Here is a 26,488-nt window from a genome sequence, read left to right as displayed (position 1 = left end):
CTAGAGGGAGCTACTGTTCTACTACTACTGTTGATTAAGGTCACCAATAAAGGACTAAACTAGACGAAGAAGAAATGTACCCCAAGATACAAAACATGACCAAAAGTCAGAAATGAGCATCACTACTTCATTTAGTATTTGCAAACATCCAGTCAGTAATCAGCAACTGAGACGTCAACTCTCGATCCAATTTGATAGTATTGCAAAACAACTTAGGTTTCAACTAAAATGCACACTCAAAGTTTTTGTCACACAAAGTAAAAAAGTCCAAGCATAAAAGTACAGCTCAATTGTAGTTGTGATCTATAAAGGTGGCAAACATCAGCTGGGCGTCTCGTCGGCGGCCTCCAGTCCTCGGACGCCCTCCCTCCACACAGCGGCGTCCCGCCCGGCTCTGGCCAGGTGAGGTGCGAACACCACATCCAACCTGCGGAGGGCGCTGCCCTGCTCGCCCTTGGTCACCGTGCCCTGAAGACGCCGCATCATCAATCGAACCATCACCTGGTTGGCCCACGCCAAGCCCAACGCCGGGCACACGCTCGAGGAAGAAGGACTGACGGAAACAAGCAAATGGGTGAGTGCGCCTGAAAGACAGCCACATCGGTATGCTACAAAATGTGACTTCACCCCATAAATTCTTCTGAGTTGTTGAAGATGTCGGTCACCTGCAAGGCACGTTTGTTTGCCGTTAATGCCAAGAACGTGCGCGTGTGGACGTTACCTGGTTGATGCAGAGCACAGCAGAATCAAACTGGTGGCAAAGGTGGCGCAGCGTGGATGAGAGCATCAGCAGCTGTTTGTTTCTCTCCGGCCAATTGGCGAGCCCGAACTCGGACCTGAAGAGAGACGCCACCGAATCCACGGCCACAAAGCGGACCAGGCGGCGAGCCAGCAGAAGCCGGACGCGACGCTTCAGGCACGATTGCAGCGACGCCTGAAGACGGACAGACAAAAGTGGGGCACATCATCACGTGGCAGCGTTCCACGAATCAGGGGACACCCACCAGATCGGCAGCATGCTCGATGTAAACTCGATCGCCGAAGCGAAGGCTGCTGGTCACGTCCGGGGGGACGTCAGTGCGAAGATGCGGTTGTTCTCCGATCAGCTGCTGCAGACGTCTGCTGGGGAAAACGTCTTCTGTGCACACAAACACAGCTCCTACAAGCACGCACATTTGGAACAGTTGTTATTTTCTGCACCAAATATTCTGCTCCGGCTCGGGCCCGATTGAGGTCAAATTGCGGCCTCTGAACGCAACTGACCCGAGTCCAGCCCGCCATGACAGACCGGGTACTGCACTGAGAGACAGAGCTGCAGAGCCAGCTGGGTCTTCCCGACGCCACTCTGTCCAGATAGCTCAGTGATGGCCCCTACGGGAAGCCCGCCTCTCAGCAGCCCGTCCAACACGGGACAGCCCAGGCTCAGTCTGTGCCCGGACTCGTCCGCCACGAGAACTGCGCACGCAAACACTCGGTTGGGTCAGCGAGTCGAGTCGTCACCCTTTGGGGACGAGGCCGGATGTCACCTGGTAGCGGGCGGCGGGGCCTGCAGAGCAGAGCGGCGGCTGTTAGTAGCCGCCGGACATCTGAGGCCGACAGGGAGGTGAGTCTCTGCAGGTCTGGACCTGACATGCACAGCGCGTCTCTGACGGATCGGACGCCAGCTGGGAGGGAAGCAGCAGAACCAATAAGTCAGTTGGGTAGAGTCCTACCACACTAGCTACAAAGTAGGACTGTCTGGTAGACGTCCAATCCATAACTAATTGAATTTCAAATGAATCGACAACTATTTTGAAAATCCATCCATTGTTACGTAACGTGACCACTTGTTTTGAAATTTCACATAACATGAAGTTGGTGCCGTTGGATCCAAAACGATTCATTTTTGAATGTAGGAAACCTGACGCACGCATTCTCCAAGATAACTTCATCGAAAAATGTGCTCACCTTTGTGGAGGGCGCTGATGATCCTGGGGTGAAGCTCCAGCTGCCGCCATGACATCATGTCCCCCTCTTTACCAATTATAGGTTTGCCATTATTTGGGACTGCTCCCCAAGTTTACGAAATTGTCACTTTTAGCTGTGTCCAAATTCGCGGGCTGCGTCCTCCTTGGTTACTTTGAAGGCTGCTCTGGAAGCTCCGCCTCCCTAGACCGCATAAGCCGTGGTGAGTTTGGACAGGCTCCGTACAAATTCATAGGTAGCGTCCTTTAAAGCGCGACACGGCGAAGAAGTGACGTCATTTCCGGCGCGACAAGACCGCACCGCTGAAACGGAAACTGAAACGAGTAGGAGCAAGATGGCGGCGGTGTCGACAGCTATGAGGCGCTTTGAGCAAAATCTTTCCTCACAAACTCAACATGTTCCAGACTGGACCGGCAAGGAAGTCAGCACCGGGGTCGGTATCTCTCATGGCTACCGAATGAATCCTAAGCTTATCCCATGCTTGTGGAGGATACTTTAATTCCGCACAACGCCTGGATGAGACAGCAAATGTGGAGTAGCTAACAATGCTACAAGCAGAGTGGAACGAACGAACAGGAAAACTCTTTTCTATAGATTTTCTTAAGCTTCTCCACTTCAACCTATTAAATTATTACCATATGGCAGGTCTATTAATCTTATTTGCGTTTAGGGGATACATTCACCCTCTTTTAGGCGGGGGTTACTAGTGTTGTTTGGTGTTTAAACAGCAGAAGAATATAGTGTTATATATTCCTTGTTTGGCATGCACAAACTTGGCCAATAAAGCTGATTCTGTACATTTTCTATTTATGGTCATTTTATAAACTAAACTTTTGTGTTCTGAGTATATTGTCTTTTGCTTTTGTGTGACAGACCACCATCATGGCGGTGGAGTTTGACGGCGGAGTGGTCATCGGCGCCGACTCCCGTACCACCACCGGGTGACTATCTTGTTTTTTTGTTTGGTGTGCATGCACTGGCTCTCGACAAATTGTCAACTGTGTCCATCTGTGTCATTTGTCAGAGCGTACATCGCCAACAGAGTGACGGACAAACTGACGCCCATCCACGACCGCATCTTCTGCTGCAGGTTGGCTTCCGCTGCTTCCTCTTCAAAGCTCCGCCCCTCCTCCTAGTCTTTTCCTTTCTCTTGATGTGTGTCTTTGTGTTATTTATAGATCTGGATCAGCCGCAGACACTCAGGCCATTGCTGACATGGTCACCTACCAGCTGGGTTTCCACAGGTCGGTAACGCTGCTGCTTCCCATGTAGCATCTAGCGCTCGGATGACTAGCCTAGCGCTTTCACGTTGACTGACCGGAAGTCACGACTCCTTGCTCCCGCCCCCAGCATCGAGCTAGACGAGCCGCCCTTGGTGGAGACGGCCGCCAACCTGTTCCGAGCCAGCTGCTACCGCTACAGAGAGGATCTGAGCGCCGGCATCCTGGTGGCTGGCTGGGACCGCAGGAAGGGCGGACAGGTAACCTTGCAACTGACACCGGCGCAGTCCTCGCCACTGACTGCTCCAAAGGTAAAGAAGAAGAGTTTCTCCTGGTGACGTGCGTGTGCGTGTCAGGTGTATTGCGTTCCGATCGGCGGGATGCTGGTGAGGCAGGCCGTGTCGGTGGGCGGCAGCGGTAGCTCGTACATTTACGGCTTCATGGACTCCAACTACAAGGTTGGACTCAACAAGGAGCAATGTGTGGAGCTGACCGCTACAGGTATGCTGCCCCCAAATCCATAAAGGAACAATTTGGAAGATCCCCAGCATGCTAAAGGCGTGTGGGTTTTTTTTGTCCGCCAGCGTTGGCGCTGGCCATGGAGCGAGACGGCTCCAGCGGCGGCATCATCCGGATGGCCACCATTTCCGAGGAGGGCGTGGAACGACGCGTCATCCTGGGAAACCAGCTGCCCAAGTTCTCCACTCACTGAACGCACATGCATGCATACACATGTTAATTTTGGTAATAAAACTTTGATTGTGCTGTCAGTGTTGCTTTTTCTTGAGGAGGGTGGGGCGTGTGACACCTACATCTTGACATGCAAGTTCAACCGACTCGGGAGTTTGTTTTGTGAGCAGTGGCATACATATTTTTGATATTTTTATTATGCTGGTTTCGAAATATCTTTTTTACCATCCTTCCATTGCTTGGCGACCAGTCCCTTGTGTACATTGTTTGTCTATATGCATACAATGTTGGCTGGCGACCAGTCCAGCGTCCTCTGCTGAATCTCAGCCTAATGAGGGCTAACAAACTTGTTCCAACATGAAGGGAGGGATGGAACACCAGCTGACAGGTATACCATGGAAATGACTCACCTGTGTGACGTCAAAGAGATGGGCGGGGCCAAGGTCTGGTTTCTCTTCCTGTTTGCGAGCAGGTGCCAGAAACCGGAAAGGTAAAAGGCACGACGGTCGCCACTCGAATTTCGCATTTCAGACGGAAGTGGAACATGTCACCGTGGTTTCGCTTCCGCTTCGTCTTCCTCCTCTTTTTCTTCGCGGCGCGTCCTCACGGCGGCAATGCGGACTCGGGCTGCGCGGACACTTTCCGATCCGGCCACGAGGACTTTGTGGTTGACGTAGAGGACGCCGTGAAGGAGGGCGCGGTTCTTTTAGCCGTCGTGCACGCGCTCTCCATGCCTGAGTGTCAAGACGTCTGCTGCGCGCTCGCGCGATGCAACTTCGCGCAAGCTGATGTCAACCTGACGTGCGCGCTCTTCGACTGCGCGCCCAGAAACAAGTTCGTGTGCCGCTTCGTCCCCCGGCGCGGGTACCGAAGCGTCATCAGGGACTTCGAGTTTCGGAAATACCTGCAGGGCCCACTGGAGACAGGTGGGTAGGAATGCTCGGATGACACCTTTGTCTGGTTTTGCTCACTTTGTCAGTTTTGCTCCAAAAATTCATAGATGAACCGGCGCCACCCATTGCCATCGCGGGTCAGGACGTCGTGGTGCAACCCGGCGCCACCATCACGCTGGACGGCATCCAGAGTTTGGCCATCGGTGACGCCCACCTCAAACGCCACGTCTGGACGCTTCAGAACGGCGACCCTGGCGTCGTCATGGAGGTGGGGGGGGGGCATAGGGTGGCCAAGGATTCCGGAACGTCATCGTGTGCCATCCCGTTGCAGAAGACGGCGTTGCCCGAGCAGGTGCAAGTGTCCAACCTGAAGGCGGGACTCTACAACTTCCGCCTCACCGTCACCGACTCCAACGAGCGCTCCCACCACGCCGACGTCCAAGTCCTCGTCCTGAGTTCCGAGTTGTCCACCAGTGAGTGCTCGCTGGGATTGTTAACTTTCACAACCTTTCTGGTGGTGACGTTGTCGCGTCTTGCGTTTGAGGTTACTGCTTGGCGAAGGCCAAAGTGGGGCCGTGTCGCGCCGCCTTTCCTCGTTGGCGTTACAACGCCGCCGAGCGCCAATGTCAGCAGTTCATCTTTGGAGGATGTAAAGGGAACCTCAACAACTTTCTCTCCCAAGACGAGTGCGTCATGGCCTGCGACGGAGTCGATGGTAACACACACATTTATACACAGACGCTCACATACACACCGCCAGGTAGTCTGGCACTCACACACACACATCCAGTAAAGTGCTGTGCTTGATCCCTGCAGCGACGTCATCAGAGCTCCAGCGCATCGCTCTGCCGGCTGGTGGTCAGTGTCTCAATGCACCTCTTCACATCTCGTGGACGCCATGTTGAGTGTGTGCGTGTGTGTTCAGAGGTGTGCGGTTCTCCGTGTCTTCCCGACCAGCTGAGTTGCGGCGGCCTCTGTTGCTTGGACACCAGCTTGGAGTGTGACGGGGTCACACAATGCAGCAACTCCGCCGACGAGAAGCAATGCGGCAAAAGTAACGCACACACACACACACACACACGCACGCTCATCTAGGTACATGCACGCACTGACCTGGGTGGTCCTGCTCTTCTTCTTTAGTCAATGAGACGTTCTCTCGTCTTCTGGAGATCGACATCAACCAGCGGAAAGGTGAGACCGATGCGTGTGTGTTTGTAAGTGTTAGCATGCAGCTAAAAAAGCGACATGATTGCATGGCTCCGCCCCCAGCACGCTGCACAGAGCCCCCCCAAACGGGCCCGTGCCGCGCCAGCCACACGCGCTGGTATTACGACCCGCTCAGCACCCACTGCCAGCGCTTCACTTACGGCGGTTGCCATGGAAACGAAAACAACTTTGCCGAGGAGACTCAATGCGACGCATCATGCCACGGCGTCACCGGTATGCTCGCCCGCGCGCACACGCACGCACCCGCACGATGCTGATATCACCTTCCTTCGTAGAGCACGACGTGTTTGCCAAAGGGATGTTTGAACGCTTTGAGGACCCGGACGCGGAAAAGGAAGAAAGCGGCTCGGGTAAGTTGGACCTCGAGCGGGACAGGATCAGGGTCTGACGTGACTGCGCCGGCAGGTTCCGTGGCGGTGGCGGTGATCTTGACGGTGGCCATTTTGGCGTTGCTGGCCGTCCTGGGCTACTGCTTCATGAAGAAGCGCAAGGAGCGCTCGGTTGCCCGCACGGAGGCCGTAGTCGCCCGACAGGTGCGGGCGTCGGAGCAGGACACGCTCGTGTATAACAGCACCACCGAACCTTTGGAAACCCCTCGACAACAGCTGGCCAATACGGACAAAATTTGACATCCTGACATCCTTCGGTTGATGAGCTCACGGCGGGGGGAGGAGTCAGTGACCAGGCCAAAAAGGAAGGTAAAGCAACAAGTGAGTTTTGCCAGATTGGTCCGCTCAGCGTCCGGGGTGTGTCTCTCATTCCGTTGAGTATGTCCAGTGACAAGCTTTCAGTCAGGATGTGTATGGCGAGCTGCTTTGCTCGACACATTTTCAGCCGTTGATGGATGCCAGTGGGACTGCTCAAGCCGTGCTTAAAGGAGTGACAAAATGTTTTAATTCAAATGTAATAAAATTAACACAAATAAATGCTGTTCGAAATATCTGGTGGCACAAGTGCAGTGAAGAGGATTCAAATAAAAACGTGTGCTCTTTTAAGTTTCACACTATTGTTTGTTGTTATTCTTAAGTCACAATAACTCAATTTGTGAGGTCAAACCTGGTTGTATTGTAAGGTTGTGTCGCCCTCTAGTGGCGAGCGTGTTGAGTACATTTTAAACAATCCTCAGAACTTTTGAAATGTGCGCATGCGCCCGTGAACGGGCGGTGGCGCTTGAAGTCAGTCCTTCGACGTGACCAAATCTAAGCAGGGCGACTTTGACGATTTGGACTTTCTTCTTTTGGGACCTCCGTCAAGGTGAGTTCCAAACACACACTTTGTCTTCTAATTGATTTAAAGCAACAATATGACAAAAGAAAATCGTCGGTGACTGCTGTCAGTCAACACGGAAGTCAGGAAGTGTTGGAACTCTTGTTGCTTTGTGTCAACAAAAGTTGAACAAAGCTTCAAGCTAGAAGTTGTCACTCAAAAGTTTCCAAAAAGTGTGTCCGCACACTCAAGAAGAAGAAGAAGTAACTTTGAAACATGTCTTAACAGTGAAAGTGCCCGTAGCTTTATTTCTAATGACGTCACCAAACTGGTTTCCTGAGTTGACTTGACGAGATAAAAGTCCCTGTGTGCCACCGTCGCTGTTTCCATGGTAACACAGAACGTGACGCCTGTTAACATGGCAACCGCATCTCACTGGCCGGTGGGCGTGGCCAAAACATTTCTCGACTTTTGTACCCACGTTTTGCTCCAAATCACTGTCGTACCTGTGTGTGCAGGTGAAGTCATCTGCTGACACCCGCATGCTCCAAGGTGAGTTGTGTTGCTGTTGATGGTGAAGTTGTGTTGTGAAGTGACCTGTGCTAATGTTGCTCTTGAACTTGTGTTACTATTAACATTGTGTGATAAAGGTTTCGCTGTTGTTGTTGTTGTGGGGCGGCGAAGGCGGCCACTGGCATTCGTGACAATGCACAATGGAAGCTAGTGTCACTCTCTCTCACTCTTCCAGTCTCTGCTGATGACGCTCTGATGTGCTGACACGGACTCGCGTGGATTCTTGAAGGTGAGTTTCAAATGTAGCACAACAAAAGAAGCTTTGCGGCTAATTTGCTGCTGTGACTGCGCCGGCAAACGGCAGGGCAAAGCAGATTTGCCGGGAAGCGCTTGTCCGGCAGGCGGCGTTTCGAGACTCGCCACGATTTAATTGGATCAGCGACAGGCTGCCGCTTAGTCTTGCATAGCTTTCCGTCGGCCTCTCCGACCGCCCTGAAGGTAAGAAAAGCAACAAATGTTGCCGGACCGCTCCATTGCCCTTCGCTCTTGACGTGTTGCGTGTGTGACGTGTGTGTGTGCGTTTATGCAGCCTGTAGCTGCGTCGTGTCTAAAGATTGAACGGTGCCGGTTGAAGCTTTCGGGCGCAAATGCTGGCTGAAGTGGCTGTTTATCGAGCATGTTTGGATTGTTGCACTTCTGCTGATTGGCTGTTTGCGGGAGGGAGAACATCTCGGATGGGACATGAGCAGACTCAGTCGCCATGGAAACCACTAAGTGGCTTACCTCACGCAAAGCTACTTTCTGCAGAGGACGCGCACAACAGCGCCCCTCAGTGGTGTGGAGGGGCGGTGGCAGCAATCAACACGTCATGGCGCTGACGTACCTGGACCGCGTGGTCTACGAGATCATCGAGACCGAGAGGACGTACGTGAGCGATCTGCGGATGATTGTGGAGGTGAGATTGGATTTTTGAAGGCCATGACGTTTGCAAGCAGTTCCCCACAATGTTCCGTCACACCAGGACTACCTGGCGCACATCATCGACCAGGCGGACCTGAGCATCCGCCCGGAGCAGGTCGGCTTCCTCTTCGGGAACATCGAGGACATTTACGAGTTCAACAGGTGAGGAACGAACAAACGTTGGCCGACTTGCAGCATTTGACGCTGGATGACGCCTTTCTGGTTGCGTGTCAGCGAGCTGCTTCAGGATCTGGACCTGTGCCAGCGTGACGCCGTGGCGCTGGCCCAGTGCTTTGTGATGAAGGTGAGGCGGCACTGGCGCGTTTTCTTTCGCCTCCGTCGCCAAGGTGAATGACGAGCAGGTGCTGGATCTGCTTTCAGAGCGACTCCTTCGACATCTACACTCAGTACTGCACCAACTACCCAAAGTAAGACCTGCGTCCGGGCCCACGTTCACCTTTGCCCCGGCCGGCTCTGAGCCGTCCATCCGCTCGTTGCAGCTCGGTGGCGGCGCTGACCGACTGCATGCAGGACAAAAGTCTGGCCGTCTTCTTCTGCGACCGCCAGGCCGCCTTGAAGCGACCGCTGCCTTTGGGTTCCTACCTGCTCAAACCCGTTCAGAGGATCCTCAAGTACCACCTGCTGCTTCAGGTGATGTCACGCACACACGCCGAATGCTGATGAAGGGGACATTTTGAACCTCAAGATTTTTTTCTTCTTCAGGAAATTGCCAAGCACTTTGACCCCGAAGAGGAAGGCTACGAGGTGGTGGAGGAGGCCATCGTCACCATGACGGGCGTGGCCTGGTACATCAACGACATGAAGCGCAAACACGAGCACGCCGTCAGACTGCAGGTCAGGTTCCCACGGGGGGCCACTTTGTCCCGGCCGGCGTGACGCTCGTGCTTTTTTTGCAGGAGGTGCAGTCGCTCCTGCTGAACTGGAAAGGTCCGGACCTGACCACGTACGGCGAGCTGGTCCTGGAGGGAACCTTCAAGGTCTACCGGGCCAAAACCGAGCGCACGCTCTTCCTGTTGGAGCGCGTGCTGCTCATCACCAAACGGCGCGGCGAGCACTTTGTCTACAAGTTGCTCATCTCGGTGAGACGCCGTCTGGCTCGCGAAGCCCCGCCCCTTAATTGGCCGCCATGGAAACGAGCTGCCTGGTTGTTGTCGCGTTCAGTGCTCCACGTTGATGCTGATAGAGAGCACCAAAGACAGTTTGAGCTTCAGCGTGACTCACTACAAACAACCCAAGCAACCGCTCACCTTGCAGGTCAGCCGGCACCGTTAGCGGGTTTCATCGCATCACATGACCCACCGACCACCTCTCGACCTCTTTCTTAGGCCAAGTCTGTGGAGGAGAAGAAGATGTGGGCCCAGCATATCAAACGCATCATTCTGGAAAACCATCACGCCATCATCCCGCAGAAGGTCAGCGCCGCCTTCACGTTCAGCTTTGGCGCTTGCGAGTCAAGCGTAAACAAAAGTTCTTCTCCCGTTGCGTGTTGCAGGCCAAAGACATCATCTTGAATGCCAGATGTGAGTTGAGATGGAACCAGGTTTGACTTCTAAAGTGTGCACATGGAGATAACGTGGTGGATGTCGCCCCCTGCAGATCCTCGCCGGTATCGTCCTGACAGGCTCAAGAAAGCTTTGTCCTGTTCGTCAGACGAGTTTCCGCAACTGCCCTCAGCAGGTCAACACACAAACACACAAGTGGGCGTGGTTTCCAAGGTAAGAAATTTGAATTGTTGAGGAGACGGATGCTAGTTGAGAGCTTCTGGAGCTTTCTTTTTTTTTTTTTTTTACTTATTGAGTCATGTGACTTGTCAAAGGAGACCGAGAGAAGCGACGTTTCCTTCAATGATTCCAACGAGGAAAGCGGGCTGGGAGAAGACGAGGAGCCCGGAGGACCCGAAGCAGCTTCTCAGCGGGTCAGTTCAAGTCCACGCGAGTTAGTGAGGCAAGAAAAACAAGCAAGTCTTTCCTTTGCAGATGTCCACAGAACCTGTCGAGTGGCGTCCATTGTCTGAGCGAGAGGAGCTGAAACCCGCCCAACTCCTCCTGCGTGCAAAAGGCTCGCCGTCCACGACTCCAGAGTCGCAATCCAAACCCGGAAGCAGCGGAGAATCCTCCGAAGACGAGGACGGCGAGAAAGAAGCGGACAGAAACGGCAGCATCCTTCCTCCGTCCGTTTTAGATAAAGCGGGCGCCATCGCTCAGCACTTCAGCAGCATTAAGCGAGGCGCCCCGCCCGCGGACGATGTCGGCTCCCCGGGGGCGTCGCCACGGTTACTTGTCACCGGGCGCCTCAGTTTCAACGGAAGACACGCCGGACGCTCTTCGCCGCTCAGCAGCGTCTCCTCGGATCTGAGCGAAACCGACCGGATGCTCTTGTCTCCGCGAGGCGACGAGGAAAGAGGAAACCTGGGAAGGCGAGACTCCATCCTCTCCAGCCGCGACCAACTTCTCATCGGGAAGATCAAGACTTACTACGAGAACGCCGAGAACGAGGACGCCGGCTTCAGCCTCCGGCGCAGGGAGAGTCTGACTTACATCCCGCCAGGCGTGGTCAAAACCTCCATCACCCGCCTCAACAGCCTCCCCAACCGGAAGGACCCTTTGCCCCCATCTGTGGAGACACGGTCACTCTCGCTAAAAGGTCACATGGTCTCCACTGACTCTTCTGATGGTCCAAAGGTCACTCAGAGAAACGCAAATCCGACAGATTCCGGGGTCGTCGCCAATGAGTTCTCCAGGTCCGGACCGGACGGGCAACAGAACGCAGAGGATGAAGAGTTCCGACCTTCTAGCGAAATGGTCAAAGTCTGGCAGGTGATGGAGCAGCAGCTCGGTGGGACTTCCGGCCATGCTCGATTTAAAGCGGAAGGAGCCAAACTGGATCCGGACACCATTTCTCAGGAGGCCACCCTGACTTCACCCCTCAACAAAGCCAACAGCATGAGCTCCGCGGGAAGTCCGACCGTTCCTCCCGGCGTTCTCGGAGCTCAGCTTCCTCGAGGCGAAAATCTGCCGGACGACAAAGTGGACAGCAAGGTCCGCAAACTCGCTCGTCGGTACAGCCAGCGGATCAAAACGGTTAAACCGCCCGACAGACAGCGAAGTTGCGGAAATCTAATGGGCAAGACTTTGACGTGCGTGCTGGAGGAAGAACCGTGCAGCGGTAAGAATACAATGAAGAAATATGTTTTAGCGTGTTAGCCTCATTGGTTGAATGTGTGCTCTTCATTGTTTGCCAGGTCCCAGTCCAAATCTGGAGCCGGTGCTAGCACAGAGTCCTGAGCCCAATCCAGCTAGGATTCGCTCCCACGGTCCCGCTGGCGCTCCGCAGGCCACCGAAGGCTTTCACTGGCCCGATGTGCGAGAACTTAGGTCAAAGTACTCGGACAGGAGTGGTTTCGCCACGGTGGGCCGGAGTTCCTCCATCCCGGAGCAGATGTTTGATGTCCGGTCAAGGTCGAGTTCCGTGACTGACGCCCCGCCTCGTCGGTCCTACCCCACCTGGACCACTGGCCACCTTAGACACCGCAACGCCATCCACAGAGCTCGTTCCCTGGACCCTTGGATGACTGGAGACCTTGCACGCGAAACCCGAGAGCAGCGGGCAGCTAACGGCGTCAGTGACCCCGTCGCGGCCCCGACACCACAAGAAAAGCTAACCGGGAAGCCGCAGCTTTCACCGGAATCAGAAGCGGGTGAGACAATCGACGACGACGCTTACGTGGAGATCCGATCGCCGACGAGTCGGGAGAAAATCTCCATTCTGGCCGTCATGGACCGCTGCCGAGCCTACCAGGAGTCGGACGAATACAAACAGAGAAGCCAACCTGCCAAGTCTCAAGACAGCTTCAAGACCACTGGAGAGCATTTCCAAACCGCCGGAGACCACCCTAAAACTCCGCCGTCCGGACAACGGAACTTCGTGAAAAATCTCAGGGAAAAGTTCCAGAAGCTCAACTCCTAAATCCACTCCAGTAGAAAATTCAGATGGACTATTGAACGCCATATCCGACTCGTGTACTAGATTGTCCATGTCCTCGTATACTCTTAATCTTCTCTGGATGTACTGTGAACGAAGGCCAGCAGAGTCCTGTTTCCATGGAAACAGCAAACAAATACATTAACGCCATTTAAGGTCATCACTTTTATTTTCTTATGCAAATTTTTATACTGATAGATTCACCACATTAGATTAGTTTGAGTGATATTTAAATGTTATAACGTCATCATGGCTATTTTTGGTCAACTTTTGACAAATAAAACTGACTTCGCCTCCACGAGTGTCTTACGCGCAAATGACGTCATTCAACCTCCGGTGCCGCTTGTCTGTCCAAATAAAGGTCACGTGAGCGTTTTGTTAGCATGTCGGAGCTAAAAAGCTCAAGGTGCACGCGCGCGTGTCCTGCAGCAGGTTAAAGATGCGACCGCCGGAAACCAGCAAGCCTTCACAATAAAACGTTTTTGCATCGGTGCAATCTGTGACACGTAAAAGCCGAAAGTACACATTGATTTCACATGGGAAATATTTGTTTAGGATTGATTGATGTTATCTCCGACGCGTACGTCCGTTGAATCGAAACAAAAAGACGTGATTCGTTTTATTGTGAAGGCCACTGGCTGTTTGTTCCTGCGTGTAGCTTCCACATTGCGTCTTGACACAGCGGGACTGAATGGTGGCGTCTGCTGCTGCTCCCAATATTGTGCGATAGGAGGCGCGACAGATGCCACGGCGGCGTCATCATCATCATCATCACCGTCCTCCTCTTCATCAGCAGCACCTTCCATACCTAAACACTCGCGGTTTCGTCCCGGAAGAGGAGACGAAGGTCTTCTTTGCTGAGCATCCTGTCAATCCGAGGTGAGAGCGGCTGGGCCGGGCCGGGGCGTGGAGGAGGGGGGGACGGCACGGCACGGGAGGGGCCCTGCCTGTATGCATGCCTGCCTGGCTGCCTGCCTGTCTGTCAGCTGTCTTTCTGCTCGACTCGCATCAGCTTATCGTCACTGTCACTTTGACGACTACCGCGCCATGCAGGTTGTCTCTTGAAGCACACATGCGTCCTGTGGGTGTGGCAATGTGGAGCTGATGCTGCCGCTGCTGCTACTGCTGTTCCCTTCCAGAATGCGTCGCGCCTGACAAGATGAGCGTGACTTCGTGGTTCCTGGTGAGCAGCTCCGGCACACGTCACCGCCTCCCCAAGGAGATGATTTTCGTGGGCCGGGAGGACTGCGAGCTCATGCTGCAGGTGAGTCGGCCATTCCTGATTGTGAGGAGGATGATGATGATGATGATGGTGTCGGTTTTCCTGTAGTCTCGCAGCGTGGACAAGCAGCACGCCGTTATCAACTACAACAGCACTACGGACCAACACCTGGTCAAGGACTTGGGCAGCTTGAACGGGGTGAGTAGGTCCCTCTGGATGTTAGACCACCATGATGTCACAGCTGACTTTTGATTCCGGTGGGTTTCTCTCAGACGTTCGTCAACGACCTGAGGATTCCCGACCAGACATACATGACCTTGAAAGTGTCCGACATCCTACGCTTTGGATATGATATCCTTGGCATGATATTTGTCCAAAGCAACATTATGGCTCTTTTCTTCCTTAACCTGCTTGCACATTCTCACGTCTACGTTCTGGAGAAAAGTCAACACAAAGTCCCTGAAGAGGCTCTGAAGGTCAGTACGGCAGAGGTGCAGCTTTTGTTTACTAATGTGTAAAGGAAATTGGAAGATTTCGATAAGCTGAAAGTCGTTACCGAGTATGAGCGCCCTCTGTCGTTGCAGCATGAGAAGTACACCAGCCAACTGCAGATCAGCCTGAAGGCGTCTCAGGGCAAGAAGGCGGAGTTAGAAAAGAACCCCAGTAACAAGAATTTAACACAAGGTAAAATTAGTTACGCAATAGGCTGATGTCCGTGTTTGTCATATCGCCGCTTGGGCTCGCTCGCTCGCTCGCAGAGGTTCCGGCTCCACGGCCCACGCCGCTGTACGGGCAGCCGTCTTGGTGGGGAGAGGAGGATTGCGGGAGTCGGGCGGATGGCAGATATGAACCTCAGAAGGAAGACCCTCACAGGGACCACCCTCGTCCAGGTAATAAAAAAGAATGAATTTGACTCCACCAGTTCGGTCCCTCTTCCACTTTTTTGCTCAGAAGCGGCAAGAGAAGTTCTGCCCGTGGATTTGGATTTCCCTGGGTGCCTTTCCAGTCCTCAAAAGAAGAGCGTATTCCCGCCGTACCAGCGCGAGTCCAGCTACTTTGAAATTCCCACCAAGGACTTGCAGCTCGCCCAGGCCGTCGAGGCGGAGCTACAAGAGATCCCCACCAAGGACACGCCCCCCGCCGAGACCCCTCCCGCCGTCCAGAGCCACGCCTCCTTCACCATCGAGTTTGACGATTGCACGCCGGGCAAGATCAAAATCAAAGACCACGTGACCAAGTTCTCCTCCCGCCACAGAAAGACTCCACCCCCTGCCAAGGCGGCGGATGTGATGTCATCGCAGAGCAAAGTGGCCGATTGGCTGGTTCACAGCGATGTTAGCATGATGAGGAAGCGACCCACCTGCGATGACGTTTACAGCACCAAGAGTGACCTCGCCATTAACATCAAGTCGCTGAAAGGTGACCAGGACACGCCCACACACAAAAGCCAATCAGCACGCTGAAAGTCACACAATTATTTTAATAGCTTTAGCCCATGGATAGACATACATTAGCATTAGCTTAGCATTGTTCTGCTCGCTTGAGCACGTCAGTGGTCAATGGTACTTCCTGTTTGCAGGTCATCACCATGACGACGGAACTCAGAGCGACTCTGAGGACCCGGGGACCAAAGGACGGAGGAGTAAATCCCAGCACTGCGAAACCTGGGTTCAGCCCGACGCCACCACCCCGGCTACCCCCGTCGCACCGGAGAGCCCCCCTCGGCCCAGATCCCCCGTCACGGACCCGTCCAAGCAGGGCGCCCCGGAGCGCCTGATCCAGCAGGCCTTTGTCATCGAGTTCTTTGACGACAACCCTCGCAAGAAGCGTTCGCAGTCCTTCACTCACAACCCCGCCCACGCTGACTCCTACTCCGCCCTCAAGACCAAACTGGAGCGGCGCAAAGGCGGCGAGCGTCCAGCCTCCGTTCACGGCAACGTGGCCCCGACCCAGCAGGTCACGGTGCCGCTCAAAGGTCCCGGTGGCCACGCGCTACCGCAGAGATCCAGCTCGCTCAAGCGGGAACAGGCAGACGCGGAAACCTCTCGCTCGACTTCGGCCATCTTTGTTCGTCCTTTCGGCAGCGTGGGAAAGAAGTCCAAACTGGCTCAAGACTTTGCTCAGGAGTTTGCCGCGGAGTTCCTGAAGGATTCTCGTCCGGACTCGATCCCTACCAAAGAGCAAATCCCGCCTCCGCCCATGTCAGCGCCACCGGTGATGGTGGCGCCTCCTCCGTCGCTGGAACCTTCAGCCTCGTCCGTGACGGCTCCGCCTCCTTCCCATCCTCCGCCGCCCCTGAGTTTTCCCGGAGGAGACCCCAAAGGATGCCAAAGGCTGCTGAGGAACGAGGAGGAAGACAGCGTGAGCGAGGCCGGCACCTACACCATCGACACCGACGCTCACGACCAGGAAGTGGAAGACGCTCGCAACATGATCGACCAGGTGACCTCATCTTTTCTCCTGACTCGCCGCAACATTTTCTTCACAAGCTGTCAACATCTCCGGCAGGTATTCGGGGTCCTGGACTCTCCAGAGTACGCTGGGCTGAGCCCGGGAACGCCGAGGCCCGTCATAGACGAATGCCAGGATGAGCATGCTAACGTCGCTAGCTGTTGCATGATGTTGCATGACTTTGGTCTGGCTGCTCGCAGTTCCTCCGCAGCAAGCTCCTTACAGGTAAACACCAGCACGCGATCAACCTGAAGATGTTTCCCAGATGACACGAAAATGTTCCTCTCCTCCCGTTAGGCTCCAGAAGGACCAAAGTGGGTTTCCCGTTGGGCCAGCCTAGCAGACAGCTGTGCTGCGCCTGGTTCCACACCACCTCAAGAAGGTGCTTTTTCATTTTTGTTTGCACGTTCCTTCACTGGATGACGTTCACGTTTGACATCTTTCTAGACCCGCACGTGGCAGTCCAGCCTAGCGAAGGTCGCAGCCACGAGCACTCCGAGTCGGAGTCCAGCCACAGCTCCAGGACCAGAAGGCTTCTGCCTCAGGTTCCCCCGGAAAAAGCGGACGGTGCCCTACCCAGCCTCCTCGTACGTCACGAAGACCAAGACGGCGCCGACAGAGCTCCTCGTTCTCCTCGACAGCAACGGGACTCCACTCAGTGGCTGTCAGTTGGGGAGGAAGTGGACCCAGACAGTCTGAGTGATGTCAGCCAGTTGGAGGACGGACCTATTTCCAAACAACAAGGAAAGAGCCATCAAGCTCCTTTGAAATCTTCCGCTCCTTGCAGGGGTTCCCAGAAATCCTCCACCAAATCCACCATCTTCTACATTGGCTCGGAAGAAAATTCGAGCAAGCCTGAAGCAGCTCGATTCTCAGCCCAGTTTCAGAAGAGCCCGGACACCAAAACTCCCCCGACCACCGTCCTGATCCGACACCTGGGCAGCCACGAGCCGCGACGGGGAACCATCAAACCAAACAGCTCGGCACCAAACCTCCAAACGCAGAACAAAGATTGCGTCCCGACAAAAGACAACTCGTCCCTCGTTCGGCAAGAGAGTTTCACCAAAGCCAGGCCCAGTGAAAATGTCCAAGTCAAGAAGCTTCCTCACATTTCCAGTCACCCGTCCATCAGAGACTTGGAGGAGAGGACGGAGAAGCTTCTGGACGGGGAGTCTTTCCTCCTGGACGCCGCCAAGTTCCCGTCATCCGGTTCAGGACAGAGTTCCAAGAAAGGCGGCTCGTCCAGCCACGTGGACGATTCCTTTTCCGGAGAGTCCGACGTGGACACGGCGAGCACCGTGAGCCAGGTGAGCAGCAAGAACTTGTCGGTCACTTCCGCTTCCAAAAAACGTCCCAACGCGAGTCTCCAAAAGGACAAGACGTCCTCCGTTCAGCAGAAGGGACGCCAGCTCTCGGCTCGCGAGCGACTTTCCGAGAAACGCAGACACCAGGCCGGCGTTCCTGCGCCTGCAAACAAGGCGGAGGCCACCAAGCGCTTTCAGATGCGCCGCAGCGCCGGCAGTCGCGGCTCATTGGATCTCGCCTCTGAGGCCCAGCAGGCGTCCGGAACCGCATTTTCTGATCAAGAAACCAGCCGCGGTAAAAAGATGGTCCCGGACAACACCAAGACACCAAACGTTCAAGTTCTGACTCGCTCAAACAGCTTGTCCGCACCGCGTCCCACGCGAGCTTCCATGTTGCGTCGAGCCCGCCTGGGAGAAGCTTCGGATAACGAAGGCGCCGAAACCGACCGGGCCTCCCAAACCTCTGACCACGGCGCGAAAGCCGTGCCGGAAACGAAGAAACTATCCAGGTTGGACATCTTGGCACTGCCCAGGAAAAGGACGGATTCTTTCACGACTCCCAGCGACAACGAGACCTCGTCCTCGGCCGGACGCTCCGCTTTCTCCAACCGTAACGTCGATCCGGTCCTCGCCGCCAGGAAGTCCTCGCAGGGCGACGCCCGACAAACGGCCAGCAGAGCTCCGGGGAAGAATACGCTGACCCGCACCCGCTCCAGTGGAGCCAAGTACCCCAACAGCGGTGAGTGCCATGTCGGAGTTGGAAAACCAGAATTTTCCAGTTTTGACTTTTGTCAACATTCGCAGGTGTCCATCCCAAGCACAAAAACTCGGACTTTTCTTCTTCATCGGACGAAGACTACAAAACTAGCGCTAACGCTACCAAAGCTAAACGCGCCGCACAGCCTCCTCGGAGCAACAGGACGCCCGCCAGCCGCTCCAAGTCCGTCTCCCTGGAGACGGAGGAGGACGAGGACCGGAGCGACCCGTACCAGAACTGGTCCACGCACAGCGCCGAAATTGCCAAGTAAGCCGACGTGTACGATACCCCGATCGGTCCTTCTTTAAATTATCGCTTGTTTTTTTTTTTGTTATCTGCAGGCTCAGTCACGACTTGGCCAAAGACTTGGCCATCTTGGCCCGAGAAATCCACGACGTCGCCGGAGACGGTGACTGCCCCGCCGCCACCGCCGTCTCCGCTGCCATTCCCGGCGACGTGCTCGACACGTCAGCCTCCGCCGAGGAGGTGGGCGCAAAACCACACCAACCACCGAGCGATGATTTGCTCCGGAACCTTGCCGGCTCCCGACTGGATGCAAACATGAATCGAGCCCAGTGGGACTGTGGCGAGGTCGCTCTTTACTTCCTCTCAGGCCACGCCTACCTTGCTTCTAACCATTCACTGATTGGTTGATTGATCCATCAAGTGATTGATTGATTAATTGATCGATTGTCGTTGCAGGACACGCAGCAGCTGAGTCCGCTGCGGCATCTGTCCCACGCCATCAGGGACAACACGGATCAGCTGGCCGCCAAGCTCAAGTGAGCCACGTCTTCCTTCCGCCGCTCTTCCCTTCTGAGCAGACGTTTTGACAAGCGGGTTGCTGGTCTTTGCGTTCAGGCTGATGTTCCAGAACAAAGAGGACGTGTGGGAGGAGATTGACAAGAAGATCAAAGCGGACGGAGAACCTCCGGTCCTGGAGACGTCCAATCAGGTGGCGTTGGTACTCAAACGAATGATTTTCTGAGTAGGGCGCTAATATTAGCGTCTGACGCGTGGCAGGAGATCTCGTCCATCGTCACGGAACTCAGAAGAGTCCAAAGGCAGCTGGAAGGTACGCAATGCAAATGACATTTCTCCACGAGCATTGTAGTGATTGCTCGTTAATGCGTCCGCAGTCATCAACTGGGTCGTGGATCCACCCGGGAGTCTTCAGCCCGCCCAACAAAATCCTCGGCCCGCCTCCAAGGAAAAGAAGGGCCGCGGCGGCAGCGGCGACAGCAAACAAAACGGCATGGCTCAGAAAACGCGGCGTCACGTGCTGTGAAAATGCCGTGTTCCTAATATTGCGCACAATCCCGTTCATCCAAAAGTAGCAAGGGGAATGTTCTGGCAACGGGGTCCTCCGCGCCCCCTTGTGTCTTTGTGTGGAAGTACGCCGATTGTATCTGTGGTGGTGAGCCATCGTTTATTTGAAGTGACAAAAAAACGCTTTCGTTTACAAAAAAAAAAAAACGCTTTCTCATTTGGTGTCAATGTTGTCGCTACGGCGACATCCACGCTTTGTTAGCGGGGACTTGGCATCCATCCGGGCCACGCCCCCGAGTTGCCCATGGCTACGCTCACGTGATGTGCCGCTTGAATGCTGTGACGTCAGAATGAAACTAAAAGAATGTTCTTCAATGTCATTTATTAGAATTAAAAGGGAAAAAAATTCACGTGTGCCACGTCTTCTTGAAAAATTGTTATTGGAATCTTTTTTTGTTCGGTACTTTTGTTATGATCAAAAACAAATATTGGCTGTCGGGAGGCCTTGTTTTTGTTTCCGTTCTGAGCTTCATATTTCAGTGACATGACTCCACCTGTAAGGCCCGCCCCCTCCGTCTGTCTCTTATTCCGAAAGGACATTTGCAGGTAAAACTTCCAGGAAGAAGAAGCAGCTGCCTCCTCACGTGAGTTTAAAGGCTTTGTCGTCGACTTTTAGCTTTGGTCATGCGACGCCACTTGTGTGTTTATTTTTCAGGAATAATCCTCCTAATCCATCGGAAGACGTCGCGTCATGGAGGACAAGGTGGAAGGGGAGAGCAGAAGGTGGCTGAAGTTCCCAGCAAGGTTCCGCAAGAACGTCAGGCCGCAGGAACGCAAAACGGGTCAGAGGTCAGACGAGGTGCAGTCGGAGGACGGCAACCGCAAATTGCCGGAGGACGAGCTGGAGGAGATCGGCAGGAAGTTGTCGGTCCAGGAGGAGGAGCTCCTGAGTCTGGCCCAACCGAGCGAGGAAGACGTGGACCGGCTCTGGCAAGACCTGGAGGTGCTGAAGCTGCGGATCCTGACAGTGGTTCAGGAGAGCTTGACCTCTGATGACCTCGGCGGCCGTCTGACCGACGCCCTGGCCGCCATGCGGCTTCAGGAGCAACTGGACCGGCGCTGGGCGGGCGGCGGCGGTGGCGGTGGCCCACCGTGGCGACCTCTCAAATGTTTGGGCTCTCACAATGCTCTTCTGGCCGACGTGGTCGAGTCCAGGCTGGAGGAAGCCGCCCGAGACGGCGACAGTGATGGGGCTGGCGGCCTTTCCTCACCTGTCAAGAGGCGGGTGAGTGCCAGGATGTGACATCACAACCCCTGACTGCAAGGTCACGTGACTGTCACGGCAGGTGTGCGGCATGGGCAAGCGCGTGAAGGCGGACCTTCTGCGCTGCGTGCGCGTGCTGCAGCCGCGTTACGAGCCTCACCTGGACCTGCTCAACGTTTACGCCGGTTTGTGTCATCGTTCCTTCTCTGCCCGACTGAGCAGCATGATCCGAGACGGACTTGAAGCGGACGACTGCGCCTACCTGCTCTTCTGGGTCAACACCTTCTACCCGCAGTGAGAAGGCCCGTCGTTTGATGGCGTTCAAAACCTCCACCTGACAAATGTGACATGTAGGGAAATCCTTGAGCATGAAGAACTGCGCGGGAAGTTGAAGACGGGGTGCCTGGGTGCTTTGCTCCAGCAGGATCAACGACGGCAGCTGGAGGAGCTCTTCATGAACAACAAGGAGGTGAGGACCAAAATTTGGACAATCATAGGGACGTGGCAATTTGTACTCAGTCTGCATTTTTTTTCCCGACCAGGAGCGGATCTCCGAGTGGTTGCTTAAAGCCCTGCAGAGAGAAGAAGAAAGGTGGACCGGTGCCAACATGCCAGAAGTCATGGATGACTTCTTCTTCTGCCCGCTGGCCATCGATGTCATTCAGGTTGCGCTTGCTTTGCGTGTGTCTCGCGCCTTTTACATAGCCAGCGTGCATGATGTCTTTTCAGGTGATAGACGGTTCCCTCGCAGACTTGAGTGCCGTCCTCGGGGACGACGGCACCAAATCTCACAAGATCGCGACTCACCTGGAGCGCTTCCTCCTCAGGTACCTCAACGCAACCACGCCCGTGACTGCAGCAGCGTTGACGGGCGTGCGTTTCAGGTACAAGAAGACCGTGGAGAAGTTGTCGCAGAGAAAAGACGAGCGTGCGGCAGCGTGGATGAAGGCTCACGTGGCTTGCGAGGAACAACTCCGGTGAGCCTCAAGGAACATTTCCACACATAATGATGGCTGGCTGACGCTTTGAAACATCCCCAGAGATTACATCACCACTCAACTGGCGAGTCACGGCCATCGCTGTGAGGCCATCTTGGATACGCTGCGGGATTTTGCCTTCTCTACTTTTACTCGTCCCATCCACGGGGAGCTCAAGGTGGGAAAGTGCCGCCGCCGCCGTGGCCGACGGTGATGACCACGGCTTGCGCGTCCGCCTTCAGGTGCATTACAAGCAGTTATGGACGGCGGGCTGGCTAGACGGTTCATTGTCGGTCATGGACTCGCTGCTGGATTCTTTGTTCCAACTCTTCAGGCTTCATCTGAGCGGCCTCAAGGCTTCCTGCAGACACGTCAGTGTCACGCACGCACGCCGTCTGTTTGTGTCAACCGTGTCACGTATTTGTGTCTGGCCGCAGAGCTTAGCGGCTACGTTCCAGCGCCAGTTGCTGTCGGAGTACTTGAGGAGAATGTCAAATGGGCGTTTGAAGAGCGACGAGGAGCGGGCGGGCGCGGCCGAGAGGATGGCAGAGGACGCCGATAAGATAGACGACTTCTTCTATGCGGCGGCGGTGAGATGGCGTTATCGCGATGTGTAGTTGTCTCCGAGTGTGGCGTGACGCTCGCGCGGTTCCGCTCAGGGATGCGGCGAACGCTTCAGACCGATGCTTCGCCACCTGGCCGACGCGCTTCGCCCGCACCATCCGGGAAGCTTCCGGCAAGAAATGGTCGCCTTCGCCAGGAAGTTCCCAAACTTCAGGTGTGCTCTTCTTCTCATTGGTTATTTTGATGACACAGCTGGTTACCAGGGCAACAAAATCGTATCCCCTTCAGTGAGCCGGCGTTGTCGGCGCTGCTCGCCATCAAGTCGGACGTCTCGGCGGCTGACGTTGGCGCCATCAGGCGCGCGGTGGAGGAGGAGCTAACTTCCACTAATCAGAGGCCGGCGCTCTTATAGGTCAGAACCACGGCTAGTTCTTGCCTTCCAATTTGATAGCACGAAACATTTGTGATAGATGGATGGCTTTTTATTCGTATCCTTGAAGGCATTGTGCAAAATTGATGAGGTGCAGTCGATAAAGTGTGTGTGCAATAAACACTTGAGGGATTTCACAGACTTTATTATCATTATTGTCAGTATTATTATTAGCGTCACTTTATTATTATTATTATGGGATGTTTCACTTGCTCCAAACAGGAACTAGAAAATCAAGGAGGAGTCAGACATCTACGTGGCTCACTAACATCCCGTAAGACAGGTTCTGCTTAAAGTGGGGGGGTCGGCGTGGTTACGGGCGCGAGAGTATACGTGAGGGGTGGGGGGGGGGGTGCAAGGTGTCACAGGCGAAAGGTTCACTTTTGCTCGGGCATCAGGTCGTCGATGGCGTCTCCGGCCTCCAGGCGTTTCTCCATCTCCACCAGGAGGTTGACGCCGTCCACCACCATCTGGACCAGCTCCACTTCGGAGAAGCCCAAGCGGTCCGCGTTGGAGATGTCGAAGACTCCGCCCACCGCTGCCGTGTCCACGCCCCCTGAAGATAAAAACAGAAGCGGGCTCAAGGACTTCAGCCAGCCAAAGGTTCCCCCTGGAGATCCCTTCAGCAAAGTCCTACCTGTGCCTCTCTTCTGCAGCCTGAGACGTTTGAGGGTTTCACCAAACAGCTCGTGCTTGCTGAGGTTGGGAAGCTTGACGTGGACCCCGGCGCGCAGGCCGGTTCCCAGGTTGGACGGGCACGTGAGAACGTAGCCCAGGTGCTCGTTCCACATGAACTCGTGACCTCGGTCCTTGAAGAGGGACTCGATCTGCTCCACGAGACGGACGCGTGAGGCGCTCGGAGTCGTACTAGATTGGTCGACTTTGGACTGAAGCGACTGACCTTGGTGAGTCCAGTGCAGAACCGGTTGAAGACCTCCCTCATGTTGCCGCCTTTCTGCATGCTGATGACGCGCAGGTGGTCTTCCTCGTTGACCCACACCAAGAAGGTCTTGTTGTCGTTGTGCCTGCGAGCGCACGCCAACGTTACGACGGCGAAGACAATTTGGACCGAGCGGGAAAAAGTCGGACGGGTTCTGACCAGATGCCGCGACCGTCGGGCCAATCGCGAGCCATGCCGGATGCCAGCAGCAGCGGCGAGACGGGTTTGTCAAACAGGAAGTGATCGTCGATCAGCTGCTGCTGTTCCTCCTCCGTCATGTTCTTCAGGGCGTAGTAGTGACCTTTCAAATCGCCGTCCAGGACGTCCAGACCTGCAAAGCGCAAACTTGCCGTTTCGCTGCAGGTGGATGGGAAAAGGTCACGTCCTACTTTGGATGGAGAGGTCCTCGATGGCGCGGCGCTCTCCCCGGCTGCAGTGAGGCGGCAAGCAGAAGCCGCGGATGCTCCGGCCGGTCCGAACCCGAGAGCTCAGAACGTAGTTTGGATCCAGATCGTCTCCGCCCTGCAACCAGTTGAAGCCCAACCCTCACAGAGAGTCCAGACCACCATCCCAACGCGGTTGCCCGCTTTACCTGCAGGTTCTCCGGGTCCAGGTCGGTCTTGTGCTTGTCATCGGGTTTGTAGCCCCCGTGGCGGTCTTCGATGATGGGGTCCAGAAGGTCACTGAAGACCTCGTAGGTCTCCTCATCTCCCGCCACGCAGCCCACCGTCATGATGAACGGATGACCTGAGTGGCCAAAATGAAATTCAATCGCTCTCCAAAGACTTTATTTCCAGCTGGATGGACTGGAGTCCAATTAGGAAGCAGAATTAAGCCGCCGATCCAATTTAAGTTCCTAATCGGCCCAGCTCAAGCTGAATTCAGGAGTCAGGCGAGTTCATTTGGGTTTTGGGTTTACCTGGATTGTCCACGCCGGTCTGGATGACGTCATCCAGGGTGAAGCCGCTGGGCGTCTCCTTTTTCCGCAGTTGGGCGTACATTTCGAGCGTGAGCACCTTGGCCATGTGGTTGTTATGCTGGCTCAGGTCGGGGTACTCCTGCTCGGTCGAGTAGTTCATCTTCATCTTGTTGTGCGTGTTCCCGAAAGGCATGGCGACTGCTGCTGAACATGATCGATTATTATTTGTGGAGTATGTCAGAAATTGTTTTCATCTTCATGCACTGATCTGTAGCGGCCTGTAGTATGCAGAGGGCGGGGCCTCTACCTGAGGGGGGGAGGGGGGTGCTTGACCGATGCATATAGGGCTTGAGAAAATAATTCATAAATATATTTAATTGAGATTATTGTTGACAGTAAAATGCCGGCGGGCTTAGTTGGCGCTGCACAGACGTCTGGCGGGCGTCTGCCCTTCTTAGCCGCGGTGTTGCGCCATCCATGGCGCTTTGTTGTGGAAATGTAACCAAATGTATTCTCCTCTTCACTCAAGGGCAAATTCAACAAATCAATCATCCGTATAAATTGTAGATTCCGAGTGCCATTTTGCTTGGAGTGGGGCCTGCTGTTGTCCTCGATCTATCCCGAGTCGCTTGCTTGCATGCGTGATGAAGGTCACGCCAAGCTGAGCTTGTGCGCAGTGGCGCAGCGCGTGCGTGCGTGCGTTTGTGCGTGCAGGCCTCATCTTCTTCACCTTCACCTCTAACCTTGTCACGTGTAAACGTCATGCAATGTGCTGGCGGGGAACGTGCGTGCTCTCAAAGACGATTAGCGGCGATGCGCGCGGCTGGTGCACAGTGCGCTAACTGCGCAACACCTGCACAAGGACGCGAGCGCGCGCCCGACACGCGCGCCACTTCGATGCGCGCCGCGTGAGAATTTAAATGAGGGCAATGAAATAGCAGAAAAGGAGCGTAAACAGCGGCTCTTTGTTCGGACAGCCGCCCCCCCACCCGTGATGACGTAACGTGACGTGCGGAGTGACGGGGGGGGGGGAGGTTATCCATCGTATGCACATGATGGATGGATGGATGGTCTTTTCTATTGACTGATGAGATGGTTGGATGATTGATCAGGATGATTGGTCCTTACCTGTGGTCTGTTCCGCTGGAGCGATGTGGTGCGAAGGAAGCTGGTCCGGTCCGGTTTGGTTCAGTTCTACTGCGGCGACAGCGGATTAGAGCGCGTCCAGCTTTTTATAACCGCCCCTCGCAGCCTATTGGCTCCTATTTGCGGTCCATTCATTCCATTGGACGGGAAAGTGCTGCTGCTGCTCTTGCTGGTGGTGGTGGTGGTGCTGTCACGTGACGTCACTTGGCGTGAAGAACCGAGGTTCCCCTCAGCTCGGTTCTTCACGCCAAGTGCGGCAAGATTCAGACGCACGTACGCACAACAACGCCATCCATCTCCGGGCTGCTTCATCATCACCATTCTCGTCATCTTCATCGTTCATTCTTAGTGAGACTGCAAATATGTCCTCTTTTGGCCAATCAGGATTGGTTCCCCTCCTCCTCACGCTATTGGCCGGGCTTCCATTACTCTATTGCATTGATGACTTTCTCAATAGGTGACCTTTCAACTTTCAGCTGTCTGCGCTTGCCTTGAGAATGTTAACAAACTGGCAACAAAAGCGCACCACTAACAAGCAAAGCTTTGTGTGTGCGCGTGCACGTGTGCAC

General features: G+C 54.8%; 7 protein-coding genes across 12 annotated transcripts; 5 read left to right on the top strand and 2 right to left on the bottom strand.

Moving 5' to 3' along the window:
- Positions 1-273: 273 nt before the first annotated feature.
- On the bottom strand, positions 274-2,195 carry xrcc3 (X-ray repair complementing defective repair in Chinese hamster cells 3). The gene is made up of 7 exons (XM_037244062.1): positions 1,948-2,195; positions 1,527-1,664; positions 1,264-1,455; positions 1,005-1,159; positions 722-934; positions 628-665; positions 274-553 (listed from the first exon to the last, which is right to left on the bottom strand). Exons 1-7 carry the CDS (start codon positions 2,003-2,005, stop codon positions 322-324), a joined length of 1,026 nt encoding a protein of 341 aa, XP_037099957.1. The 5' UTR covers positions 2,006-2,195; the 3' UTR covers positions 274-321.
- Positions 2,196-2,240: 45 nt separating this feature from the next.
- psmb6 (proteasome 20S subunit beta 6) lies at positions 2,241-3,955 on the top strand. The gene is made up of 7 exons (XM_037244064.1): positions 2,241-2,398; positions 2,839-2,906; positions 2,990-3,055; positions 3,144-3,209; positions 3,316-3,445; positions 3,542-3,686; positions 3,770-3,955. Exons 1-7 carry the CDS (start codon positions 2,300-2,302, stop codon positions 3,895-3,897), a joined length of 702 nt encoding a protein of 233 aa, XP_037099959.1. The 5' UTR covers positions 2,241-2,299; the 3' UTR covers positions 3,898-3,955.
- A 371-nt stretch (positions 3,956-4,326) lies between these two features.
- Positions 4,327-6,990, top strand: LOC119117656 (kunitz-type protease inhibitor 1-like). The gene is made up of 10 exons (XM_037244059.1): positions 4,327-4,801; positions 4,876-5,036; positions 5,100-5,241; positions 5,313-5,483; positions 5,585-5,626; positions 5,694-5,822; positions 5,909-5,959; positions 6,038-6,208; positions 6,271-6,345; positions 6,401-6,990. The coding sequence occupies exons 1-10, from the start codon at positions 4,420-4,422 to the stop codon at positions 6,622-6,624; spliced, it is 1,548 nt and encodes a 515-aa protein (XP_037099954.1). The 5' UTR covers positions 4,327-4,419; the 3' UTR covers positions 6,625-6,990.
- Positions 6,991-8,231: 1,241 nt separating this feature from the next.
- LOC119118259 (pleckstrin homology domain-containing family G member 3-like) lies at positions 8,232-12,974 on the top strand. The gene is made up of 14 exons (XM_037245133.1): positions 8,232-8,669; positions 8,736-8,836; positions 8,909-8,978; positions 9,056-9,102; positions 9,175-9,325; positions 9,398-9,529; positions 9,592-9,774; positions 9,857-9,949; positions 10,021-10,107; positions 10,188-10,215; positions 10,292-10,410; positions 10,512-10,610; positions 10,672-11,860; positions 11,937-12,974. The coding sequence occupies exons 1-14, from the start codon at positions 8,475-8,477 to the stop codon at positions 12,659-12,661; spliced, it is 3,219 nt and encodes a 1,072-aa protein (XP_037101028.1). The 5' UTR covers positions 8,232-8,474; the 3' UTR covers positions 12,662-12,974.
- A 367-nt stretch (positions 12,975-13,341) lies between these two features.
- si:ch73-212j7.1 (centrosomal protein of 170 kDa protein B) lies at positions 13,342-20,075 on the top strand. Of its 4 annotated transcripts, none has more exons than XM_037245130.1 (18): positions 13,342-13,555; positions 13,816-13,940; positions 14,007-14,096; positions 14,171-14,249; positions 14,316-14,374; positions 14,483-14,582; positions 14,657-14,788; positions 14,850-15,317; positions 15,478-16,340; positions 16,407-16,574; positions 16,647-16,731; positions 16,797-18,392; positions 18,458-18,677; positions 18,752-19,001; positions 19,113-19,192; positions 19,272-19,365; positions 19,434-19,485; positions 19,550-20,075. In XM_037245130.1, exons 2-18 carry the CDS (start codon positions 13,836-13,838, stop codon positions 19,696-19,698), a joined length of 4,590 nt encoding a protein of 1,529 aa, XP_037101025.1. In that variant the 5' UTR covers positions 13,342-13,555; positions 13,816-13,835; the 3' UTR covers positions 19,699-20,075. The 4 variants fall into 4 exon arrangements, with proteins under 4 accessions (XP_037101025.1, XP_037101027.1, XP_037101024.1 ...); XM_037245132.1 differs by having other exon boundaries at positions 13,730-13,940; positions 18,752-18,896; XM_037245129.1 differs by having other exon boundaries at positions 13,730-13,940.
- Positions 20,076-20,226: 151 nt separating this feature from the next.
- LOC119118260 (tumor necrosis factor alpha-induced protein 2-like) lies at positions 20,227-23,053 on the top strand. Of its 3 annotated transcripts, none has more exons than XM_037245136.1 (12): positions 20,227-20,323; positions 20,395-20,964; positions 21,026-21,237; positions 21,298-21,412; positions 21,486-21,608; positions 21,673-21,770; positions 21,828-21,920; positions 21,984-22,098; positions 22,163-22,291; positions 22,358-22,505; positions 22,584-22,698; positions 22,773-23,053. In XM_037245136.1, exons 2-12 carry the CDS (start codon positions 20,431-20,433, stop codon positions 22,894-22,896), a joined length of 1,806 nt encoding a protein of 601 aa, XP_037101031.1. In that variant the 5' UTR covers positions 20,227-20,323; positions 20,395-20,430; the 3' UTR covers positions 22,897-23,053. The 3 variants fall into 3 exon arrangements, with proteins under 3 accessions (XP_037101031.1, XP_037101029.1, XP_037101030.1); XM_037245134.1 differs by having other exon boundaries at positions 22,358-22,510; positions 22,580-22,698; XM_037245135.1 differs by having other exon boundaries at positions 20,242-20,321; positions 20,402-20,964; positions 22,358-22,510; positions 22,580-22,698.
- ckbb (creatine kinase, brain b) lies at positions 23,039-26,041 on the bottom strand. Its single transcript, XM_037245138.1, has 8 exons — positions 25,902-26,041; positions 24,774-24,974; positions 24,447-24,601; positions 24,244-24,376; positions 24,014-24,185; positions 23,816-23,939; positions 23,552-23,741; positions 23,039-23,470 (listed from the first exon to the last, which is right to left on the bottom strand). Exons 2-8 carry the CDS (start codon positions 24,964-24,966, stop codon positions 23,292-23,294), a joined length of 1,146 nt encoding a protein of 381 aa, XP_037101033.1. The 5' UTR covers positions 24,967-24,974; positions 25,902-26,041; the 3' UTR covers positions 23,039-23,291.
- Positions 26,042-26,488: the final 447 nt, after the last annotated feature.

The sequence above is a fragment of the Syngnathus acus genome, chromosome 24, assembly GCF_901709675.1.
Source record: "Syngnathus acus chromosome 24, fSynAcu1.2, whole genome shotgun sequence".
NCBI classification, from domain to species: domain Eukaryota; kingdom Metazoa; phylum Chordata; class Actinopteri; order Syngnathiformes; family Syngnathidae; genus Syngnathus; species Syngnathus acus.
This window is presented reverse-complemented; position numbering and strand designations above follow the sequence as displayed.

What these genes read in the sequence shown, in the direction of transcription:
- psmb6 (XM_037244064.1), top strand. Translation starts at nt 2,300, where the DNA reads ATGGCGGCGGTGTCGACAGCTATGAGGCGCTTTGAGCAAAATCTTTCC. An exon ending in GACTCCCGTACCACCACCGG is followed by an intron (nt 2,907 to 2,989) that starts GTGACTATCTTG and finishes GTCATTTGTCAG; the next exon opens with AGCGTACATCGCCAACAGAG. An exon ending in ACCGCAGGAAGGGCGGACAG is followed by an intron (nt 3,446 to 3,541) that starts GTAACCTTGCAA and finishes TGTGCGTGTCAG; the next exon opens with GTGTATTGCGTTCCGATCGG.
- LOC119118260 (XM_037245134.1), top strand. Translation starts at nt 20,431, where the DNA reads ATGGAGGACAAGGTGGAAGGGGAGAGCAGAAGGTGGCTGAAGTTCCCA. An exon ending in GTCAACACCTTCTACCCGCA is followed by an intron (nt 21,238 to 21,297) that starts GTGAGAAGGCCC and finishes TGTGACATGTAG; the next exon opens with GGAAATCCTTGAGCATGAAG. An exon ending in CCATCCACGGGGAGCTCAAG is followed by an intron (nt 22,099 to 22,162) that starts GTGGGAAAGTGC and finishes GTCCGCCTTCAG; the next exon opens with GTGCATTACAAGCAGTTATG.
- LOC119118259 (XM_037245133.1), top strand. Translation starts at nt 8,475, where the DNA reads ATGGAAACCACTAAGTGGCTTACCTCACGCAAAGCTACTTTCTGCAGA. An exon ending in AGTACCACCTGCTGCTTCAG is followed by an intron (nt 9,326 to 9,397) that starts GTGATGTCACGC and finishes TTTCTTCTTCAG; the next exon opens with GAAATTGCCAAGCACTTTGA. An exon ending in AGCAACCGCTCACCTTGCAG is followed by an intron (nt 9,950 to 10,020) that starts GTCAGCCGGCAC and finishes CCTCTTTCTTAG; the next exon opens with GCCAAGTCTGTGGAGGAGAA.
- ckbb (XM_037245138.1), bottom strand. Translation starts at nt 24,966, where the DNA reads ATGCCTTTCGGGAACACGCACAACAAGATGAAGATGAACTACTCGACC. An exon ending in CCCGACGGTCGCGGCATCTG is followed by an intron (nt 23,940 to 24,013) that starts GTCAGAACCCGT and finishes GTGCGCTCGCAG; the next exon opens with GCACAACGACAACAAGACCT. An exon ending in TCTGCACTGGACTCACCAAG is followed by an intron (nt 23,742 to 23,815) that starts GTCAGTCGCTTC and finishes CTCGTGGAGCAG; the next exon opens with ATCGAGTCCCTCTTCAAGGA.
- LOC119117656 (XM_037244059.1), top strand. Translation starts at nt 4,420, where the DNA reads ATGTCACCGTGGTTTCGCTTCCGCTTCGTCTTCCTCCTCTTTTTCTTC. An exon ending in GCAGGGCCCACTGGAGACAG is followed by an intron (nt 4,802 to 4,875) that starts GTGGGTAGGAAT and finishes AAAAATTCATAG; the next exon opens with ATGAACCGGCGCCACCCATT. An exon ending in AAAGGAAGAAAGCGGCTCGG is followed by an intron (nt 6,346 to 6,400) that starts GTAAGTTGGACC and finishes CTGCGCCGGCAG; the next exon opens with GTTCCGTGGCGGTGGCGGTG.
- si:ch73-212j7.1 (XM_037245130.1), top strand. Translation starts at nt 13,836, where the DNA reads ATGAGCGTGACTTCGTGGTTCCTGGTGAGCAGCTCCGGCACACGTCAC. An exon ending in ACTTGGGCAGCTTGAACGGG is followed by an intron (nt 14,097 to 14,170) that starts GTGAGTAGGTCC and finishes GGTTTCTCTCAG; the next exon opens with ACGTTCGTCAACGACCTGAG. An exon ending in CACAGCGCCGAAATTGCCAA is followed by an intron (nt 18,678 to 18,751) that starts GTAAGCCGACGT and finishes TGTTATCTGCAG; the next exon opens with GCTCAGTCACGACTTGGCCA.
- xrcc3 (XM_037244062.1), bottom strand. Translation starts at nt 2,005, where the DNA reads ATGATGTCATGGCGGCAGCTGGAGCTTCACCCCAGGATCATCAGCGCC. An exon ending in TCGAGCATGCTGCCGATCTG is followed by an intron (nt 935 to 1,004) that starts GTGGGTGTCCCC and finishes GTCCGTCTTCAG; the next exon opens with GCGTCGCTGCAATCGTGCCT. An exon ending in AACTCAGAAGAATTTATGGG is followed by an intron (nt 554 to 627) that starts GTGAAGTCACAT and finishes TGTTTCCGTCAG; the next exon opens with TCCTTCTTCCTCGAGCGTGT.